At 54.6% G+C, this 21371-nt stretch overlaps 1 protein-coding gene across 1 annotated transcript in view; it reads left to right on the top strand.

The window, feature by feature from the left end:
• The window catches only part of ADAMTS2 (ADAM metallopeptidase with thrombospondin type 1 motif 2), a 256584-nt gene extending 236744 nt beyond the window's left edge, over window positions 1-19840 (top strand). Inside the window, exons 14-22 of the mRNA XM_028534523.2 lie at window positions 1284-1407; window positions 1754-1834; window positions 3391-3557; window positions 4888-5047; window positions 6524-6656; window positions 7338-7545; window positions 9018-9147; window positions 9950-10039; window positions 16787-19840. Coding sequence (XP_028390324.1) covers window positions 1284-1407; window positions 1754-1834; window positions 3391-3557; window positions 4888-5047; window positions 6524-6656; window positions 7338-7545; window positions 9018-9147; window positions 9950-10039; window positions 16787-17238 — 1545 coding nt within the window. The 3' untranslated portion in view covers window positions 17239-19840. The remainder of the gene's footprint in view (window positions 1-1283; window positions 1408-1753; window positions 1835-3390; window positions 3558-4887; window positions 5048-6523; window positions 6657-7337; window positions 7546-9017; window positions 9148-9949; window positions 10040-16786) is intronic.
• Window positions 19841-21371: the final 1531 nt, after the last annotated feature.

Below are 21371 nucleotides of genomic sequence, written 5' to 3'. Positions count from 1 at the left end.
AGCCACCCATTTTTGTCTTTTGTCCTTACTTATCTTGACCTTTAGCTTTACCTTGAGGATTTAAAAAAAAAAAAATACCAGCTCAAAGTCAGTCAAGTCAGCCTCTTACTTTAAGACAGGTAGGTCCAGAATTCCAAGTAAAACTCACCCAAGTCCACCTGATGCAAAGAGAGGAGCCAGTGGGTCATAGTGGGCCTCTGCTTGTCCCTGGCAAAGATCTGGGTCTAAAAGGTGGTCCTGGGTGGGCTTCTCTGGAATTCTGCTGCACCATGCCATGAGAAGACATTCTCAGTCATGGCAAGACAAGCCAAATCACAGCACCAAAAGGTTCTAGTAAGACCAAAGTCAGAAATCAAAGAGCAAAGGGAGAGGACAAGGGTCTCCCCAAAGGAGGTAAAGGGTGGCTCTGAGCTTCCTGGCTGCCAGGGCAGAAAGGGAAATATGCAATGCCATGGCACACTCGAGGACAAGGAGATGGCAGATCAGCTCAGGGGAGGTCATTTTCCTGCTGAGGGAGGAGAGCTGTGGGTGTGCATTTTGGTACAAAAGGCCTCAGGCCTTCAACATGCAAGGACTGCTCCCTTTCGAGTTTCTGTGGTCCCAGGAATGGCATATTTCCAGGGATTAGAGAGTAAAAGAACCTGAACTTATTACTGCCTCCGCCAGGTGGCCTTGGGCAAAGGAACATCCCCACTCATGTGGAGTAATTTTTGCCACCGGAGTGGGCTGAGCTGAGGGTATTTGTTGAGAGAATGAAGGGAAAAGTGTTTGTCCCAACTCTTGTCACCTCCTGTCTAGACACCCGAAGACCAAAGACCCACTAAAGAGGACGTTGTGTTTTTGAGGGCAATGTGAAGGCTGGGGCATCCAGGCCTAAGCTGTGGGTTGGAGCCCTGGTGGGCCGTGGCCAGGGCTGCGCTGGGAGGCCCTAGGGCAAGGGACAGAGGCCAGGTCTGAGTTACAGCTCTTGGGACAGAAACATTCACTTTGAGGCCAGCTTTACAAGCCAAGATAGTCTGAGGATGCAGCTCTGTTCAGGCTGTGCAGATCTCCTTGAAGGCACACTGTCCAGAGGAGTGAATGGGCGCAGGGAAGTGGCTGTTCCTCAGGAGGGCACAGGGGTTCGTCTGGCCCCAAAGCCATCTCCGCCCCCCTTCCCCGCACTGGGAACTGCTAAGAGGGGATACCTGGGGGGACAGGTGCTAATGTCCTGGGGCATAGTCAGGCCAGAGTCCAGGGCAGGGGGCAGGGCTCAGTGGACACTGCAACCCCCTCCCCCGCAGAAAGTGGGCTGTGACGGGGTGATTGGCTCCAGCAAGCAGGAGGACAAGTGCGGCGTGTGTGGAGGGGACAACACCCACTGCAAAGTGGTCAAGGGCATGTTCACACGCACACCTAAGAAGCTGGGTGAGTGAGCTCTCCCCCAGGTCCTGCGGCCTGGATGTCCACAGCACCCAGTGGGTGAACGTGGGCCAGACTTATCCTTGGGGCTCTGTCTGGGTTCCTGACTGGTCTGGGTGTGGGGACAGGGATCTGGAAGGGTGAAGTGGTGGGAGAAACTAAGCCAGGACAACCTGATCCAGGCCCCAGGCTGGGTTGGGTACAGGGAGTGTGGGGGCCAGGTGAGAAGTCAGGGTGGAGGAAGCTAGGATAGAGGCACGCATGGTGTTCTCAGATGTCTGTTTGAGAGCAGGGGCCTGCCGAGGGCACCTGTCCCCTACACCCAGCGACCCCCTCCTCTCACCCTACAAAGGCTATGTGAAGATGTTCGAGATCCCGGCAGGAGCCAGACACCTGCTCATCCAGGAGGCAGATGCGACCGGTCACCACCTGGGTGAGTCCCAGAGCCCATGAGCTTGGCAGAGCCACAGCCGTGTTCCTTAGGGGGTGCACAGAATCCCAGGGATCAGAAGCCCGACTGGGCCTCTCCCTGTCCCTGGCTCAGCCCCACATTGTCATGGACCTTTCCTGGGCTCACCTCCCAGTGGAGAGGCCGCGCATTTGGATCAGAGGGCCCCTGGCAGCAGCTGTGGAGGGCCGTGTGTCACACACCCTGGCCCACAGAATGAGGGCTCCCCATGTCAAGGCTGAGGGGACTGCCTCCTCCCCACTGGAACGCAGGCAGGTCTGCAAACAGCCCAGGCCTGGGTAGCCACCCACACACCAACCAGAGGGCTGGAGGTGGGTGGGAGGATGGCCTCCTACAGTGTATTTGCATGTTTTCAATTAGTGTAATTTTAAATTCCTGAGATTCTATCTTCAGTAGAGATTTCTGGTCATTTTTGAAATGTCAGATGTTCCAACAATCTGGGTGCCTCTCACCACGTGTCAGCCCCTGCCAGGACCCCTTGCAGGGACTCCACCTATCCCCACCCCTTCCCTCAAAGGCATCTGGGCCCAACCTCCTGGGTATTCAAGGAGCCCAAGAGTGACACAAAGGGCCACTGCGGGGGCTGCATCCTGGACATGTGCCTCCCCCAGGTTGGGCCCCACCTTCTTCCCTGTCCAGTGGAGGTCCAGGTGGGGCAGGATCTCCACATCTAGCATCGCTGCTGACACATAACAGAGACCACTTTAACACTCATTTTTCTTTTTTCCTTATTATAAAAAGAAACCCTATATGGCTACCCAGAATGCAAAACCAGTACCACTTGCCTTAAACAGAAGGCAAATATAAGAGTTGATTACTGGGGAAAAAATAAAGATGGCTGGCTATAGTCCCCAGGCCGCAGGAGAGGAGAGAGGGCTGGTGCCAGCTGAGGATTTGGGGTGCCTCCTGAGGCTCACTTCACAACGTGCAAAGGGAGTTCGAGGAGCCTTGTGCCTGTCTGTGACCCCCTCAGATCACCCAGCAGCTCTGCAGTGCCTCCTCCCACACTGCATGGAGCACGGGCTCTCCTAGACATTCTTAGAGGGTGCCCAGAAGCTTGAGTGACCCCCATCCGGCCAAATCTCTTCAAGGGTGGGGGGACTTAGGGGGGCCAGGCTGGGCCACTGGACAGATGGGGGAGACCCTGATTCTCAGTTGCACATGTGCTCACCCCATGGCAGGAAACCCCCACCCCAGCCCTGTCTGAGTGCCTGTGGAGTGCTCCAGGGGACTGCAGGGGGGTGGCCTTGATAGCTGTTGAACTACATCTGAGCAGAGCCCCTGCACCCCCAGGGCCTATGGGGGCGAGAACTGGGAAAGGACCCTGGGCCTGGCAGGAAGGCACCAGTTCTGGCTGACTAGCAGAGGGCAGGTCTGGCTCTCGGGTGATGTGGGCTGTCTGTGGCAGGGACAGTCCCTGCCACTGCCCAAACCAGTACACCCCACCAGTGCCTCCCCCAACCATGTGTCTGAGTCTCCCCCTGGGGATCACAGCGGGGGCTCCTTTTTGCCATTTTCAGCCATCAAGAACCTGGAGACCGGCAAGCTCATTTTAAATGAGGAAAATGACATCAATCCCAATTCCAGATTGTTCATCGCCATGGGAGTAGAGTGGGAATATCGGGATGAAGATGGCCGGGAGACGCTGCAGACCATGGGCCCCCTCCGGGGTTCCATTGCTGTGCTCGTAAGTCCCCCGGTCAGGGGCCCGCTGGCCACAGGGTGAGGGACAGAGCCCCCCGCATCCTTCAGGCCATGCTTGCGATGGACCTCTGACCTGTCCTTTGGACCAGGGATCTCCATTTGTGTGTGAGAGCAAGGGACAGACATGGAGCTGCCAATGGGGTTCTGACCCTGCTTGCTCCCTGGGGGACCTTAAACGAACTCTCTCCTGTAAAGGTTTGGTTTGCCTGCCAAGTGACATTTACAGCCAACTTTCATCGTGCTCCTTCACATCTGCCATCAAACCCAAACCCTGCCACACCCTGGGAGTGACAGACAGGGCTCAGGACATTAGGCTGCCAGACGCAGGTCACACTGGAGTTTTTCCCTGAGCAGGACTGGACCCCACGGGCTGCTCCTTCAAGACCACGGGCTGCTCCTGGTTATGGGAGTGCAGAGGGGACTTTATTTTCAAATCACTTTTTAAAAATTAATTGTAATTGCATAAGTTACATATTTTACCTGTAAAAAAAATCAAAACGCTACAGATAAGGCCAAGGGGAGCCCACTGTGGTGCACCATAGGACCCCGGGCCCCCACAGGCCATCTTGGGCCCACACACCCTCGCTTTGCCTGCAGGGACTGTACCCCAAGGTGTGGTGGGTGACCTGCCTGCCAGCACACATGCAGGTGGGCCTCCGGACCTGCAGAGTCTGCACCAGTAAATTCGCCTACTTGCTGAAACGGATCTGTAATCCCCAAATCAATATTCGAAGTGATTTGCTCAGTCCCTTGCAGACAAGTACAGAGCAGTGGAAAATGTGTCGCCCTGACGCTCTTGTCCCTGCTGAGGTGGAGTGAGGTGACACCCTGCTTCTTGTTTTAGCTCCTCCTGTTAATAAGTGTCCTTTTCACAGTGTATTTACTGCACATTTTTCACATTTTTGTGCTCTAAAGGGGTTCACTGTTTAAAATGGCCCCAGGCAAGATGCTGGAGTGCTGTGTGCTGTTGCCAGGAGCGAGGCGCTGTAGGCGCCCCTCGGAGTCGGTGCAGCACAGCGCGCTCCTTCAGGCCTGAGTTCCAGGGCACCAGCAGGGCTCAGCTGGCGGGGAGTTAACAACATATATTAAGTGAGGTGTCTTTAAACACAAAGGTGCATAAAATAAGGTTACCTACTGACAGCTGACAAAAATGTCGTGACCGTAGCCTCACAGGACCCTAACTTTGATCCCTGTGAGCAGTGGCTCAGTACTGGGGGCTTTCTAGAAGGTAACAACCACAAATAACGCAGCTGGGCTGTAAGTGTGCCAAGCCGAGCTTTCTAAACTGGTTCTATGGCGGTGTGCGGGCACAGGTAATCCCTCAGGGCAACTCCCGGATCTCACTGACGTACAAGTACATGATCCATGAGGATTCGCTCAATGTGGATGACAACCAGGTCCTGGAAGATGACTCCACAGGCTACGAGTGGGCCCTAAAGAAGTGGTCCCTGTGCTCCAAGCCCTGCGGCGGAGGTGAGGGAAATTCTCAGGGTTGGGGCCCCAGAAAGAGCCAGGGGCTGAATGGGAAGGGTCTCTGGGTGGGGTGCCCTCCTGACTGCTGGCCAGAGGCATGCACGTGCCAGGCCCAAGAAGACTGGCCTCAGGGGCCAGGGAGGCTGAGACAGTGGTGGGTGCCGAGGGACAAGGGGCCTAGCCCTGCCCGGGAGGGAGCAGGGGGTAAACAGGAGGAGGCACTCAGGGCAGCAGGCCAGAGGCAGCCTGGGGCACACGTGGGGCTTCACAGACAGGTGGACAGATGCCAGCGGGAGCCAGGTCTGTGGGGAAAGTAGGAGTGGGCCTGGCAGGGGTTGCTAGACGGAGGCCCAGGTGGATTACTGTGGCATCACCAGGCAGAGCACAGGGGGCAGGGGGGCTGCGCTGGCAGACGCAAGGCTGCACCTGCCGAACAGTGTCCCCAGCCTCCTGCTGAGCTTCCGCAACCCCCTTGGATTTCATCGGCGAATCCTCCTATTGACCCTCGTTTTTGTATCTCTTGGACCCACCTGCTCTTACCATCTTCCCAGTCCTGGCACCTCCCTTGCTCCCTCCCTGGCCCTGTGGGTTCACTCACCCCCACACTGACCTATGAAAGGGACAGATCAGGCCATGTCCCTCCTTGGTGTCATAGTCTTCAGCAACTCCCTTTGCTCTTGGAATAAAAACTGAAATTATCCTCTTAGCCTGCGAGGTCTAGGCAACTTGCTGACCTTCCCCACTGATCACCAGGCCAGGGTCATGCCGTGCTCCTACCTCAGGGCCTTTTCACAGGCTGTCCCCTCCAGGGGCCCTCCGCTGCCTTCCCACTAAACAAATGCCTCCATCCTCTACTTCCTCTGATACCTCCAGATGCCACAGCAGATCCAGCTGCCCCACCCACCCCGGAGCTGGGGCTCCATGACCTCAGCACTGCTGACATCTCAGTCTCAATAATTCTCTGCTATGGGCTGTGCTGGGCATTGTAGGATGCTGAGCAGCTCCTCTGGCTAAGGTCTACAGATGCCCAGAGCCCTCCCCCTGCTCCAGACTGTGATGACTAAGTATTCCAGACATTGCCAGATGTCCCTGGGTGCCAAATGGCCCCCAGTGGAGAGTGCTTCTCCAGACCATGATGGGAAGAAACTTGCAGGACGTGTTTCCATGTTTAGGCAATGGCTGGGTTGCACCAGGTCCTTGGTGCATGTTAGTTCAAGGAGGAATAAATGGCTAAGCAATGGGAGAGGAAATGAAACCTTTCCCCTGCCCCAGGAGGCCAGCACCCGGTCTAGGGTGCTAGGGAGACACCCAGCTAGACATCTCCAAGGCCCAGCTCAGGCACACTGCCCTACCCTCCACCCCACGCCATCAGAAAGTTGGGAAGAACAGGGCTGAAGCTGCAGGTGAATCCATCCCTTTGAGCCCCCTGGAGGGGCCACCCTGCCCCATTGAGCCCCCTCGAGCTCTCATCTTCAGGGTCCCAGTTCACCAAGTATGGCTGCCGCCGGAGGCTAGACCTCAAGATGGTGCACCGAAGCTTCTGTGATGCCCTCTCGAAGCCCAAAGCCATCCGCCGGGCTTGCAACCCACAGGAGTGCTCCCAGCCCATGTGAGTGCCTAGGGCTGTCCAGCTCCCTAGCTCCTAGCCTCTGGGTCCCCCAGGGGAGTAGAGGGCAGACCCCCTGAGGCACCAGTAGAGGGATGTGAGGAATTTGGCCCGAGTGGCTACAGGCCTCACATCCCCCAAGTCTGAGAGACCCATCCCTGCTCAGACTCAAGAAGCTAGAAGACTACTGGGCATATCAGAGATGCTGAGTGGTACTGCTCAGGTGGGGAAACTGAGACTCAGGATACAGGGCTATCTTCCGGTCCTCTGAGAGGTGTTTTGTTTCCAAGACAGCCTACAACAGCAGCTGTGTCCTTGACCCCCAGCCTCAAGGTCTGGCAGGGCTGCATGTCTGGGCCCTGAGTGGGGACGACGGTTGGTACTAGGTGGGGACATGTGGGGACAGGTCTGCCTAGAAGGGTTGGTGACATTAGCAGAAGCTGAGGGCAGAGCCAGAGCCACAGAAGGGACAGAGGCTGATGGTGTCTCTCAGCCTGGGCCATCCCCAGCTGCCCCCATGGGGTTTGCAGAGGTGGACATGTGTAGGGTTCCTTATCTGCAGGACCTGGGTGGGGCAGGGGCACCTTTGTGAAAATCAGAAAGTCATGCCCAGGGGAGCAGGAGGCCTTCCCTCTGTCCACCAAGGCCATGGGGGCCTGACCGTGTGCCACTCTGCCCTGGCAGATGGGTCTCTGGTGAGTGGGAGCCGTGCAGTCAGAGCTGTGGGCGCACAGGCACACAGGTCCGCTCCGTGCGCTGCATTCAGCCGCTACACAACAACACCACCCGCTCTGTGCACACCAAGCACTGTAATGATGCCCGGCCCGAGGGCCGCCGGCCCTGCAACCGTGAGCTCTGTCCTGGTCGGTGGCAAACCGGACCCTGGTCCCAGGTAAGTAGTCCCTCTGGCCCCCTGGCCCTGTGTTCTCGGCCCCCAAACCAAGCTTCGGTAGGACCGAGGTGTCTGTCTGGGTACAGTTTGTGCCATAATCACACCCTGTAGGTCTCAGGGCACCCATGGTGACAAGCAGTCCGTGCTCTGGAATGTGTGTCCTCAGGGCCAGGGCTCCCCTGTGCTCCAAGTGCCTAGAATCCCAGGAGGCTGAGGGTAGTTGAGGCTCCTGGTTCCTCAGAGGTCCCAGATTCTCATTGCTTGGAGTGGATGTGTGGTCCAGAGAGCTGACCAAGGTGGCAGGAGGGATCAGGGACAAAGGAGGGCTCAGACTCTGGCTGGGAAGAGCAGCGAGGTTGGTCTCCAGGAATGAGGAACAGCTCTGGGGGCAGGACTGAGCTGGCCAAGTACTGACCCCAGCACACAGCCCAGACCAGCCTCAGAGCCAGCTATCTCTAGAAGGACCATGGACCCAGAGGGTGGTGCGTGCATGGCTGTTGGTTATGACCAGTAATGCTCAGAGCACATTCAGGGAGAGAGAGAAATGCATGGCAAAGGCCAGAGGGAGCCCAGCACATGCCTCCAGGTGCCCCTTCCAATGCATTCACCAGGGAGGCACCTAACTCTCCCAGCAATGACATGTGACAGCACACCACAACTGCCAACCCAGAACCTCCCCAGCCTGGGTGTCCAGGGATTCCACTGGGGGTCAGTCCCATAGGCCTACAGTGCCTGTGTGGGATGGTGGCCATCACAGAAGCTTCAGGCCCGGCAGCAAGGCAGGTGCTCAGCAGAAATGCTGGTGCTGGCGTTACTGACTGGCGCAGCACACCCACAGGCCTCAGGCAAGGAGAGCACTCTCACCAGACAGGACACTCCATGGACTTGGCTTTCGGGAGCTGTCCAAGGGCCAGTCCTGCACACAGGCCTTTTTTTTTCTGACTCCACCATTTCCCACCCACAGGACAAGGACTTGAAAATTGTCCTTGCTCAGGGCAGGGTGGGTTGTGAGCCAAGTCAGGGGGCTGGGTGTGACTGCTGCTGCTGGCTCCTCCCCACAGAGAAGGCAGGGCATGGAGGGGGGGTGGCAAGGGCTAGAGGGGCCATCCAGGGTGCTAGTAGAGCCTTGTGTGGCAGGAAGCTGAGGAAGCCTCCTGGACTCAGAGCTTTCCCAGGGGTCCACAGTGCACAGCAGGTTTTCCTGGGTTGGCCTCCTATAGCCAGAGCATTCAGAAATGTCAGGTCCTGCATAATCGCTTGTGCCCACAGTAACTCAGAGACATAAGCATGAATATCCCCTCCTCAGAGTCCCAGGAGACTGAGGCACCTGTCCGAGGCTGGGCAGGCCTCTAGTCCACACCCCCCTGCCCCTCACCACCTCCCACATGCAGTGGGGTCACCTGTGTATGGAGCTCTTCCAGCTCCAGCCCAGCATGGGAGGTGGGCCCTGACTGGTGACTCTCCATCTGCAGTGCTCGGTAACCTGTGGCAATGGCACCCAGGAGCGGCCTGTGCTCTGCCGCACAGCAGAGGGCAGCTTCGGGATCTGCCGGGAGGAGCGACCTCAGACAGCAAGGATCTGCAGGCTGGGTCCCTGTTCCGGTATGCCCTCTGCTGCCCTATTCCCTGCGCTCCAGCGTGCAAGCCCCAGGGCCGGGCGGGGGTGAGGTGGTGCTGGTCCAGGCAAATGGTCTTCCCACAAGTGGCCCAGATTCAGCATCCCTGACCTTGAAGTAGAAGGTGAGACCTCCCAGGTTGGGGCCAGGCCCTCTCCCTTGTGGGAAATGGAAGGAACAGCCCCTCTCTGGGCCAGGCCAGGCCCTGGTGAAGGATGCAGCAGACTCAGCCCAGCCTGCCTTCCTGACACTCCTTGTTGGTCTGGGAGATGGAGCCAGACTCACAGTGACTGCACAACAGACTCGGCCAGACAGGAGCCCTGTGTCCTGCTCAGAGAACAACCAGAGCACTAGCGACATGCAGACAGCTTGGCAAGTGCCAGACACATTACCTCTTTGGGTCCTGGGAACAGCTCAAGACACAGACCCCAGTACAAGTTCTGTCTATGGAGATGGGAGCCCAGGTGTGCCTGCCCCAGCTGTGGGGAGAGGTGGTAGGTCCAGGTGCACTTGGTCCCTGCTTCCTTCCCACTGGAGCAGACGGCAGGCACATGGCTCGGCCTTAGAGCAGACTGGAGCAGTGCACAGACCAGACACAGCCCCGTGCTACAGCTGACACCCAGGGGCGGAAGAGAGGCAGGGGGCTGGGCCCACTTGCCACAAAGGACAGCCTTGAATGCCCTTCTGTTGACCTTCCCAAGGACACAGGGATCTGTGGAACAGATGGGCGGGGCAGGGGGCACTGGCCTGGTGCCTCAGCAACTTCAGCCCCTTTCTCTTCCCTCTAGGAAACATCTCTGACCCCTCCCAGAAGAGCTATGTGGTTCAGTGGCTGTCCCGACCGGACCCCGATGCGCCGGTCCAGAAGACTTCGTCAAGTAACCGGCCCGTTTATAACTCTGCCTCTGCCCTCCAGTGCATGCCCTGCGCCCTGTGGAGCTTGCCCTGGGCTCCCTTCCTCTCTCTATATGGAAAATACCCCTGACTCTTTCTGAGAGCTCTGGTTGAATCTGTTTTCTCCTGGGCCTCTGTGCTCGACCACCTCCTCCGGAGCCACCTGGCTGCCTGGCCAGGAGGGCCAGCCTCAGAGGCATGGCCCAGGCAGTGGCCTCTTGCAGGGGGGCCAGGACCTGGCTGGTGATGGCTTATAAAGGGTCAAAGATCTGTCATGGTGCTGGAGGGGCCAGAGGCCAGGGTATGAATGTGACCACTTGGTGACTGCCTCGCGGGGCCATGGCCCTCCAAGCTGGAGCTGCAGGTTGGAAGTCAAGGGGCAGCCTGCCCACCCCCTTTCAACGCACCTACCACCATGAGGCCAGAGTCTGAAGGCCTGTGGTTTTGCACTGCTGTGAGGGGTGGCCAAGCCCAAAGGGTCTGGCAGTGTATCAGGGGCTTCCCACTGCCTTGCTGCTGCTGCTGCTGCTGCTGCCCCTGCGCTCAGTGTGTCCTCCTGACTCGTGTGACTGTGGCTGCTTCCTGTGGGCCTTGTGTCTGACTCACACAGCCCTTGCCCTCATTCCCTGCCCTCTCGGGCAAGTTTGGGTCAAGTGGGGATGTGTCCCTCTGTGGTACGTAGGGACGTACCACCTCTCCCACTCTCTGTCCATTAGTTCTGATGGCCTTTTCTCATTGTGCGACATGACCCATCCACAGGGGTGAACGAGTGAGAATGAGAGACTGTCTGATGCAGATGCGGCCACCTGCCAGTGTGAACAACTACAGAATTACCTCAATTTTTATTGCTTTTTTGCTTAGACAAAACTATGTAGAAAATGCCTTAAAGTTGAAAGGTAACAGAATTGGCTGCTAACTCCAGCTTCAGCAGGGCTATGAGCCAGGTAGGAGGCCAGCAGTGCAGGTGCGGGGGAGGAGGTCCGAGTTACCCACCTGTGGCCAAGGATAGGGTTTCCCAGGCAGGCAGCCTGACTGCCAGGGCCCCTTGACCTGAGCCTACAGGCCCCTGTGTTGGAAGGAGACTCGCTGGCCAGTGGGCGCTGACTGTTGCTGGAGCCCTTGCGGCGCTCCCACAGCTCTGCCTTACTCCAGAGGGTGATACGTGTGGCCCCTCAGTGACCCGTGTAGCACCCCTGCTGTCACACCCCCCGCACACCCTGCACTGTCCACCTGTGCATAGCAGCCCACCAACCCCACCCACCCTCCGGCGCTGATTACTGTTATGTAAATACTTGGTGTGTAACACAACTAACTCTCACGACTGTTAACTTTCACCTTGGACTAGGCCGTGCGAGTGACACAAGTGACTCTGGGAAGGTGCAGGGCACTCCTGGACATTGTTCTTTCTGTCTATATGCACTTTGGTTTATCAGGGATATTTTATTAGTGTTTTCTATGTATTTATGACGTATTCTATTGGTTCCATTGTTGTTGCTTTTCTGGTATTTTTATGAGACCACATGAGCGTGTGCCAAAGTGACTGTGAAAATGACCTTTTATTCTTACTAATGCTGGAAAGGCTTCTTGTCATGCAGCCCACAAATAAACTAAATAAAAGTTCAGTGAAACAGGCACTTGGGTTTGGCAAGCTGCTGGCTGGCTCCTTCTGTCCTCTCTATGGCCAAGGGCACAGAGCCGTGAGTGCCCTTCTGTCCCATCAGTTCCTTGGTTTCTGATTCGTGTGACTTTACTAGCCCCTTTCCCCTGCCCAATGGAGATGTTTAGGGTCCCTCTCCCACTGAGACAGCTCCCTCTGTCCTATGGAGACACTCCACCATGATTTTGAGTTCTGAACCAACTGAGCTAAACAAGTACCTCCAGGAACGTCTGTGTTCCGTCCTCATCAGTGCTCTTGTGTCAGGAAGGGGGGGCTCAGAGCCAGTGAAGAGGAAATGGGAGGTCCGTATCTGAGATAGGGCTAGTCCAGGTCACAGTACCCTGAGCCACCCTCAGGCCACCACCTGGCTGCTGGGGCAGCCCTCAGCTCTCTGTTCAGGACAGGAGAGGTGCCCGTGTGGCTCAGGAGAGTCTGAATCAGGAGAAGGCAAGGCAGCTGTGGCTCTGGGCATCTGGCCTGCGACACTCATGGGTGTGTGTACTCACTGCATCTGCTGTGTCTCCTGAGGCCTGTGTGTTTGATCACCTTGCTAACAAGGACCAGACAGAAGGCCAGGGTCCCACAGGAACTGCCTCATCTGGGTCTGAATGGTGCTCTGCCAGTATCTCTCTTCTCCCTTTCCTGTGAAGGAGTCCCCTGCAAGGAGGAAGATCATGAGGAAGTATATCACAGGCCACCCTGCCCCGTGGATGTGGACTTCGGGGCACAGTGCCAAGCCCCAGGTGTCTGTTTGCACGGTAGGGGTCACAGTAGTTGTGGCAGAGTCCAGCCTTCCCAGAGCTCTGGCCATTGAAAGGGATTCCAGCTCAAGGGACACAAAGAGGCCAAGACAACTTCTGTTGGATGGAACTATGTTTTCTCAGTCTCCTTGCCAGGACAGATTAGCAGAAACCCCCACTACAGCGGGCCTGGCCAGAGCTGCAGGCAGCTAAGGGACATGTGCCCGGGAGATTTTTCACACAATCTTTTGAAAGAAGAAATGGTACGTGACAACCAAGAAAAGAGGATGACGTTTTCTCCATCCCAGCCTTTTCCCAAGTGTGGGGGACAAAGGTGGTTTCAGTTGCTCACCAGCATGGCCAAGCACCACGCCACAGCCTGTCCTCATCCCCATGTCCCTCGTGGCCACCTCAGTTAAGTCTCACCTGCACGAGTTCCAGCATCTCTCACGGCATGCTTGCTCCTCGCTCTCCAACTCAGACCCCTGCAATCAGGAGTGCCTCCCGGGGATTGGATGAATTACAACTGGAATTACAAATTGACTTAAGAGGATGTAAAACTTTCTTTGTGTCTTCATTAGGGTGACCTTTTTACCCCACTAGCTTTATACGAATGGTAGTAGTATAAAATTTTTTCCTAACCCACTGCCTTGCAGAGTGGGCAGTTTGTTCCCTGCAAGGTGGTGGGTCTCACCAGGTCATGGCTGCTGGAAATGGCTGAAGATCAAGTATCATGAACCGGAAGCGACAATCTTGGTAGAGATCCTGAGCCAGTCCATGTCACTCAGTCTTCAGTAGCATAATTTCATCTTCATGTCACAGGGCTCTCTGCTCAGTGATGCTACTTAAAAATACACAGTCATTGATGTCCTTTTAAGACTGGTGGGTCACGACTGTTTTGTAATTTATCTAGGCTGATACTAGCCTGGCCAAGCTCTCAGCCAGCAGCTGTCTCAATTATTTGTTTACTCACTGACTTATTTTAATTTAAAAAAACTTAAAGGAATGTAGCCCATTGTTTAAAGACCCAGAAGTCCAACATCTTAGCTGGCTGGAAGGGAGGCACCCTGAAGGGGGAAGCCTGGTCCCAGCCCAGCTGTGGCAGGGAGAGGACGCCTGTCCCAGTGGGTCCATGACTCAGTCCCAGTGCCAAGTGTTTTCTGTGGCCAGCTCTGCCCCCAGGCCCTGGAACACCACCAAGCACCTGACCAGAAGTTGGCAAACTTTTTCTTTAAAGGGCCACATAGCAAATATTTTAGGCATTGGGGGTCATGTGGTCTCCCTTGCAACCACTCAACTCTGCCTTTATAGAGGGCAAACAGCCAAATGAATGGCGGTCCTACTCCAATAAAACCTAATTTACAAAACCAGTTAGAGAGACTGACTTGCTGGGAGGATGCAGAGGGCTGGCCCCTGCCCTAGACTGCTGTGATGCCTGCTTCTCAGGATCCCAGCCTAGTGGAAGACAAGTGAGGGAGATGCTTAATTCCGACCTTGTTATGAGCAAGGGAAAAGGCTCTGGGGACAGGAGAGGGCATTGCCTGTGGCAGGACTGGCCCCACTCCCCACAGTGCTGCCAGGCCAGGCTCCATCCTCATCCTGTGCCTCTGCCCCTCCCCGAGCCCAGCCAATGATTAGAGTGTGTACCTGCTCTAATCAAAAGCTCCCTTGGGTCTCCCTGCGGCCTGGGACCAGTGGTTTTCACCCAGCTCACCTCAGTGGAGGCCAGAAATGGGATGGATTCCAGGAATGGGTGTGGCCACCAAGGAGGGGCATGGTCAGGGAGGGGGAGGCTCTCTAAGCCCCTCCCAAGCTGTCCCATCATCCTCACCACCCCACCACCCCACCCCAGCAGAGACCACTCTGATTTCGTGTGTCTCATATTTTGGGTATCTGTATACAATTTCATCTAACAGTTTTAAAACCCTGAAAGCCATGCCTCTAGATCTTCCAGTTTGGTTTCTGGAAACTGCCCTCGGTCCTTGCCCACCGTCTGCCTTTCTCCTTCCGTGGCGTGAGCCTTTAATGTACGAGCTCAGTGTCAAGGTTAGGAAGATAGCCTTTTCCAGAAGAGCCGATCTGTGTTTATTTCTTCACATTGTGGTCCTGAAGCCAGCCACACTTAGAAGCTCAGAACCCGAGTGGCTCCCTGCTCTGGTGGCTCCCTGCTCTGGTGGTAGGTGCTTCTGTGTGTTCTTGCCTGTTACGTGGCGGTGGTAAATGCATAAATTTCCTTTCCTGGATTTCCTCAGTTATTTACATTTATATTGCTCACATTTGCATATTTACTTGTTCTGGGGATAGAGGGACATGCAACACAGCTCTTGGTTCTGCCCTTTGGAGCTTTCGGGATAATGGGCAAGTCATCTGTCACCTTATCTGACAGTTAAATGTGAACCCGCTACTGCGATGCAGTGCAGGGAAGGGCAGAGTTGCAGCCCCAGAAGACCCAGACTGGTGGGATTTAATGACCTGGGGCTGGGGGAGTTGGCAATGCTTGAGAGGCAGCTAGAGGGAGAGGGAGGCAATGTGTTTGCAAAGGCCTGTGGCCAGAAAAGCACTGTTCAGCTGGAGGCCTGAGCAGAGCCAGAGAGGTGAGACGGACAGGTCTTCGGTAGAAAAACAACCAGGTAAAATGCACAGGCCTCATTCAGGACAGTAACACGGCCACATCTCCAACTGAAAAACATTCTCACGGTAGACAGGCAGGCAGATGGTGTAGCCACAGCCCGTGGAGGTGGGAGAGGGAATCGTGGATGTACATATCCGAAAGGTGCAGGAGGAAATACTGGTGGCCTCAGACATGACTGGATGGGGTGTGCATCTGAAAGGCCATTCTCTGAAACCAACAGTGCCTGCAGAGACCATGGGCTTGGTCCAGACATGTGGTATCTCAGGCAGCTTAGGGACTATTGGGGTTATGAGGTATCTAGGTGGAAACTGTGTCCATAAACCTAAACCTTGGGGAGTTTGGGGTTGGCATGCAGCTAAGTGGCCACACAGATGGGTGTCAGAGCCAGGATCCCTGAATGCTGCAGGGCTGGCGCAGTGACTCTGCAGGAGGTCTCCCATCCCAGGGCTGCCCTTCCACCCCTCTGTCTTCCCTCTCAGTCAGAGACAGAGACAAGGTCAACCTAGGAGAGTGAGGGGAGGGAGGGCACAGCCGAGTTTCTGTGGAGAAGGCTAGGGTCCTTGCTGTGGAGAGCAGAGTGTGTGTGAGCAGAGAAACACAGTAGGCAGAGTTGGGCCCACTAAGGTTAATGATTGGGAATTTGTTTATAAGATCAAATACCCCATGATGTGATTCATTCTTTCACGCTGAATGAATTTTTGCAAATAATCTCAATTTCTGTGTAGTATGTGAAATGAGGTGATGGGGGAAAGGTAAAAGGAATGGGAATCTGGGGAGACACAGAGAGTAAGGGGGGAGAACAAGAGGAGCGGGATGGGCTGACTCAGTGTAGCTGCAGAGTCGGAGCTAGCCAGAAGAAGGCAGCCATGTCAGGGAGACAGCACAGCCTCCAAGGAGAGTCGGGCTTCCTGAGGGCTGGACCAGGGATGACCAGTGTCCTGGTCAGGGAAGAGAAGGGAGGGCATGCTGGGCAGAAGGATTTGCCATGTGAAGGCATCAAGTGAGGAGCAGAGTACTGGGAAATGGCCAGATCCCAACGCACAGGGCCGTGGTTGGATGGGGCAGGACAGGGCTCTCAGGTGCACTGAGGCAAGGAAAAGAAAGCCCACACAGGTGAGGGTAATATTTAATTTCCCTTTAGACACTTTTCAGAGACAATGATCTTTGAGGAGGTTGGGTGAGGATGAGAATGAAGGCGAGGAGCATACGGAGGCCACCGCCAAGGCTCTGGTGCTTGCTCTATCGGGTTTTAGGAATTGGTTCTTTTAGATGTGGTTTTGTTGTAGTTACTGATTAGAGATTACTGCAGAGCCAAACTCTACCACCCAGTTTCATTGGGGTTGTCACAGGGACATCATGTGTGAAGATCTGCCCAAGCCCCATTCTGTAGCATGAGCGTGGAGTCATTCCTCAGGAACAGACAGGCCTCTTTCTGTCCCAGACTTGGAGGAACACTGCAAAGCCTGGACTCCAGGGGCTGCTAAGAGGAGGGGAGCCTGCTCACAGCTTGTGCACTGCACTCCAGGGAGGGGTCCAGGGCACCTCTGAGGAGGAAGCCACACAGATTTCCCGTGTGGGCTTGCTTGCCTCTGCGCTGTCTCTGGGCTCTTTCTGAAGCCTCCTGCAGCAAGCTGCTCCCTGTGGGGGCATGACTTTTCCCTCATCTTGTCCTTCAGTTACTTGTTTCACTTTTCTCTTTCAGAGGGCCGCTGCCAAGGCGACAAGTCAATGTTCTGCAGGATGGAAGTCCTGTCTCGCTATTGCTCCATCCCAGACTACAGCAAGCTGTGCTGCAAGTCCTGTAACCTGCACGGCAACCTCACTGGCACACACAGCAAGGCAGAGCTACCACCTGGGAAGCATAATGACATCGAAGAGCTCACGCCCACCCTCCCCATCCCCACCCTAGTCATGGATGCGCAGCCCCTGCCCAGCACACCCCAAGAGGTGCCTGTCAATGCCTCCAGCACCAACACCACTAAGGATCACCCGGAAACCAACGCTGTGGACGTGCCCTACAAAATCAGTGGCCTGGACAACGAGGTCCAGCCACCCAACCTAATCCCTCGACGGCCAAGCCCATACGAGAAGACCAGAAACCAAAGAATCCAAGAGCTCATTGATGAGATGAGGAAGAAAGAGATGCTCGGGTAGTTCTAATAAAATGGAAAGGCAGCAGCAGTAGCATTTTTTTCTTGCTTATAGAGGTATTCCATGGGATGGCAAATCCTGCGTCAGGGCTTTGACATCAAAATTCCTGAGTCCAAAAAGTGTTCAGAGGACAGAGGGAGAATGGCAGGAGGGTATATATGTTTATGTACATGGCTGTGAGCATGTGACAGCAGGAGAGCCCATGGGTGCCTGAGCCCCAGAGTGGGCCAGGCCCTCAGCTGGGTTGGGTGTGGCTAGATGGGAGTGTGGGCTCTGCAGCCTTTCTCTATGAGGGCAGACGGGCAGGCGACTGCCTCACACAGGCAGAAATTTGTTTCTGAACAGTAACTGGGACCTTCCTTTCCTCAGAGGTGGTATTTCCTTCCAATCCCCAGGCCTGGACATGAGCCCCATGGGGACTCTTAGGAGAAACGGTGACTTGTTTACAAACTGACCAGTCAGTTGAGATGAGCTCATTGAGGTGGAGGCTGTGACCTCCTGGGCCTTCAAGGGCCAGGCTGGTGGCGAGGGTGAGTGTGACAGCTGGTGTGGGGACCCAGACCGACCTGAGAGACACTATGAGTCAGTGGCTCAGCGCCACTGCCTCTGGGACAGCTGGCTCTGCTGCCAGACAGCATGCTTTTTTACTAGTGGCCTAGATTTCTGTGTGAACATTCCCAGCCCCTAATGACCAGTTTAAGGAGGTCTGGGAGTGTGTTAGGGCCTGGAGCTGCTGGTTGCCAATTAAGGACTCAGGAGAAGCTATCTGACCTGTTTGGTGCTCACCAGCCATGCTTAAACAGCTCAGCCTCATCTCAGCTGTGAAGCTGCCCACTTCTTCCCAGGAAAGCACTGAGAACCCTATAACCTGGTCTTGAGGATAGATCTAAACAGCAGACCATATTTTCTGCAGGAGAAGCCAGGGGGGTGCACTCCCAGGTCTCCTCTCCATAAACTCTGGCCTTGCTGGCCCACTCCAGCCAGCCTGGCCTCAGCCCGAGCTGCCCAGAGAGGCTCCCCCCTTCCCTGAGTGCAGGGGAAGCTGTGCTGCAAAGCCCACTGAAGGGTCGAGGCCCTGGCTCTCCGAGGTGTCATGCCCGAGGGGCCTGTGATGGGGCTTGGGTTTGCTCCTGAAGACCAGCCTCCCAGCCTCACTTGTGGGGATAGGCTTGCCCTGTGGAGCCCCCCAAGACTCCAGTCCTGACCCCATTTCCATCCTTAGAAGTTTCAGCAGGGAACTGGAAGATTTGTCTTCTGATGGCAGGCATTGGGTGGGAGGTAGGCAGAGCCTGCTGTACCTTTTGCTGTTCCCAAACTTTAACAACTACTATTTTCAGCAGAATAGTGTTTTGTAAGCAAGATGTGAATGGGGGAGAATTGAGCAGGGAGTGGGTGGGGATGGCTGGGAGGTCAATGGCTAATTTTTACCTCTCCCTGCATTGATATTAACATGCAGTTTAAACTTCCCAAAACTATCAGACCCTGGGAGCACATTAGCTCCTTAGCCAACCTTGACACATAATTTGTAGGCTTTTCATATCCACAAAAGTTCTAGACCTTTTTTATTCTTGCTAGTCAAAGATCTTAGAGAATTCTTTCTTGTCTAAGACCCCATTATATATATATGGATAAGAATGCCAAGGCTCAGGATAACTGTGTGCCAGCTGCTTTGTACTACACTGTGAGGTGCTCCGTCTATCTGAGCCTGTGCATGTGTGTGGTATGTCTGCGTGTGTAGTCTGAGGCACAAAGAAAGGGTGTAGGCCATGGTGAGAACCATATTTGGGATGATGCATAACCATCCAACTGGATGATGCCGAGCCTCCTGGCCCCTGGCACAGCCTGCACCTCCCACCCCCATCACCATGTCCCCCCTACACTCACACCCATTCCAGGGTCTAAAGGTGCTTGCTGGCTTCTAAAAACCAAACTGGAGAAAATGGAACATCTCTCCTAGTATACCTTCTTCTTCAGTAAGATGGGGACTAAAGCACTTTTGCAGTCCTGTCGCTGTGATTGGGAAGTGGGCCCCTCTGCCTTCATTGGTTGAACCCCTAGCAGCTGGCGCTATTCACAGCCTGAAGCACTGGGTAGTTCTTGCTGGGTTTGTTCTCAAATGGAAGGAAGTTTGGGATAACTAACCCTGGCCTGGGGGCCTCATTGTGGGAACCCTCCATTCTCAGATCCCGGCAAAGCAGGACTGCATGTCTTTGAGCTGGATATCTTGTCGAGAGAGGCCTCAGGTCGGGCATTGCCTAGAGCACCTGTCTTTTGCTGGAAGGAGAGAGATGCTCTCTGGAAGGTGCAGACCAGCATGGCCATGGCCCCACATGCTAGACTCAGTGACTCGGACCATGTATCCAGCGCTCTCCAAAACTAGGCAACCCTCAGAGGTCTCCCTATCCCAGGAACACGGTGTCACCCAGCTCTGAGAAACTGCACATCTCCACTGAGATTGGGACAATTAGAGAGCAGGCTTAGCAACAGTCCTGAGCTTCCAGAGCCAGCATCTATCCCTGTTTTGGGGGCTCCTGACACCGGGGGAGGACAAGCAGGTGTTCCTGCTGAGGTTCACAACACCATGTGAGACTCAGACACCCTCTGTCCACGGTTCTAAAAAATCAGCCAAAGGACCCGAGAGTCACTCTATGTTCACAGGAGACTTGTGTTAGCTGATATACTCCCTTTGGAAAACCCATGGAATTTCACATATAAGCATTTCATTTTCATTCTAAGGTTTTTTGCTTGTTCTTTTCTTTGTTTGGAGTATATAAGTGGTGCTCAATAGTGAAGCCTATCAGATGAAGCATGTGAGTATGCACCCCTGGGGACAGGCAGCCGTCCCAGGGGTCATCACAGTGCTGAACTCCAATCACATCTTATCATACTTTTGTTTCCTGTATGGTAAAATCCGGTTCCTTGATTTCATAACTTATTAAAGCCAAAATGTCTGTTTTTGCAAATCGTGATTGCATTTGTTTCTTACCTCAACTGCACTTGTCCCCTCGTCCCCCACTCTCAGCTTGAACTTGAGCAGATGGGAGGATGTGCTGCCCTCAAAAGGCCAAGAGGTGGAGGGTAGGGGTACCGGGAGGCCCTGAGCCAGGACCCTATGAAGGGTGAGAGGCAGTCTGAGGGGCCTCCCTCCTGCTGCCATGCTGAGTCAGCTCTCCAGGCGCCCTGACTCAGCCCACAATCCCCAGGGAACCTTTCATTCAGGCTGGAGCTGAGACTCTGCAGACACCTCATTCTTCCTTCTCTGCTATAGTTAGGGCTTCTAGAAAAATACTAGATGTTGAGTTAAACTTGAATTTCAGAGAAGTAACCAATGATTTTTTAGTATCAGTATGTTCCATTTTTATACTAAAACATTTTTTGTTGTTTCTCTGAAATACAGATTTGAGAATCCTGTACTTTAATTGCTAAATTTGGTAACTCTACCTGTAGAAGACAAGTCCCTGCCCTCTGGCCCCCTTGAAATGAGCAAGCACTGGGGAGAAGGAAGACTGCAGGATGGAGGAGGCAGTTTCTTCCAATGGCCCAGCCAAGGAGGAGGCCACCACTCCAGTACCACTGCTGGAGAAAGGGGTCAGAAATCATTCTGGTCTGAACAGGGGCTTCAAGTGGCTTTGGAATGCACGGGATTTCACATCTTGATGTTCATCACAATTTGTTTGGAGTGCGTGTTTCTGGTACAGTTAGTCCTGTATAATAGGGAGGAGGAAGTGTGTGAGTGTGTCTATTTGCAGTGGGAGAGAAAGGTCAGTTGCATAAGCAGAACTAGCTGAGACTAAATATTTGCAAAGGTCATTCACGACCAGGTAGCCTAGAGAGGTTCTTTTAGAAAACAGGATGTGGTAAGGAAGGCCCAATCTATGCTTTCAGAAGGTGTGAACAGGTGGTAAGAGGACCAAATGATGTGACTGGCAAGGCCCCTACTGCCTCTTATGCATGCTATGGAAGTCTCTGACTCCCAGGCACAGAGAAGCTACACCATGGTCATACCCAATGGCTTACACACCAGCCCAAAGGATCACACTAGATCCCATTCTTAGAGGCCAAGTGGCCAGTTCCCTCTGTACCTCATGGCCCTCCACAGTTGTTTCTTCAGTCTTGTGATTTACTCATAAGCCATA

The sequence above is a fragment of the Phyllostomus discolor genome, chromosome 8, assembly GCF_004126475.2.
Source record: "Phyllostomus discolor isolate MPI-MPIP mPhyDis1 chromosome 8, mPhyDis1.pri.v3, whole genome shotgun sequence".
Classification (NCBI taxonomy): Eukaryota; Metazoa; Chordata; class Mammalia; order Chiroptera; family Phyllostomidae; genus Phyllostomus; species Phyllostomus discolor.
This window is presented reverse-complemented; position numbering and strand designations above follow the sequence as displayed.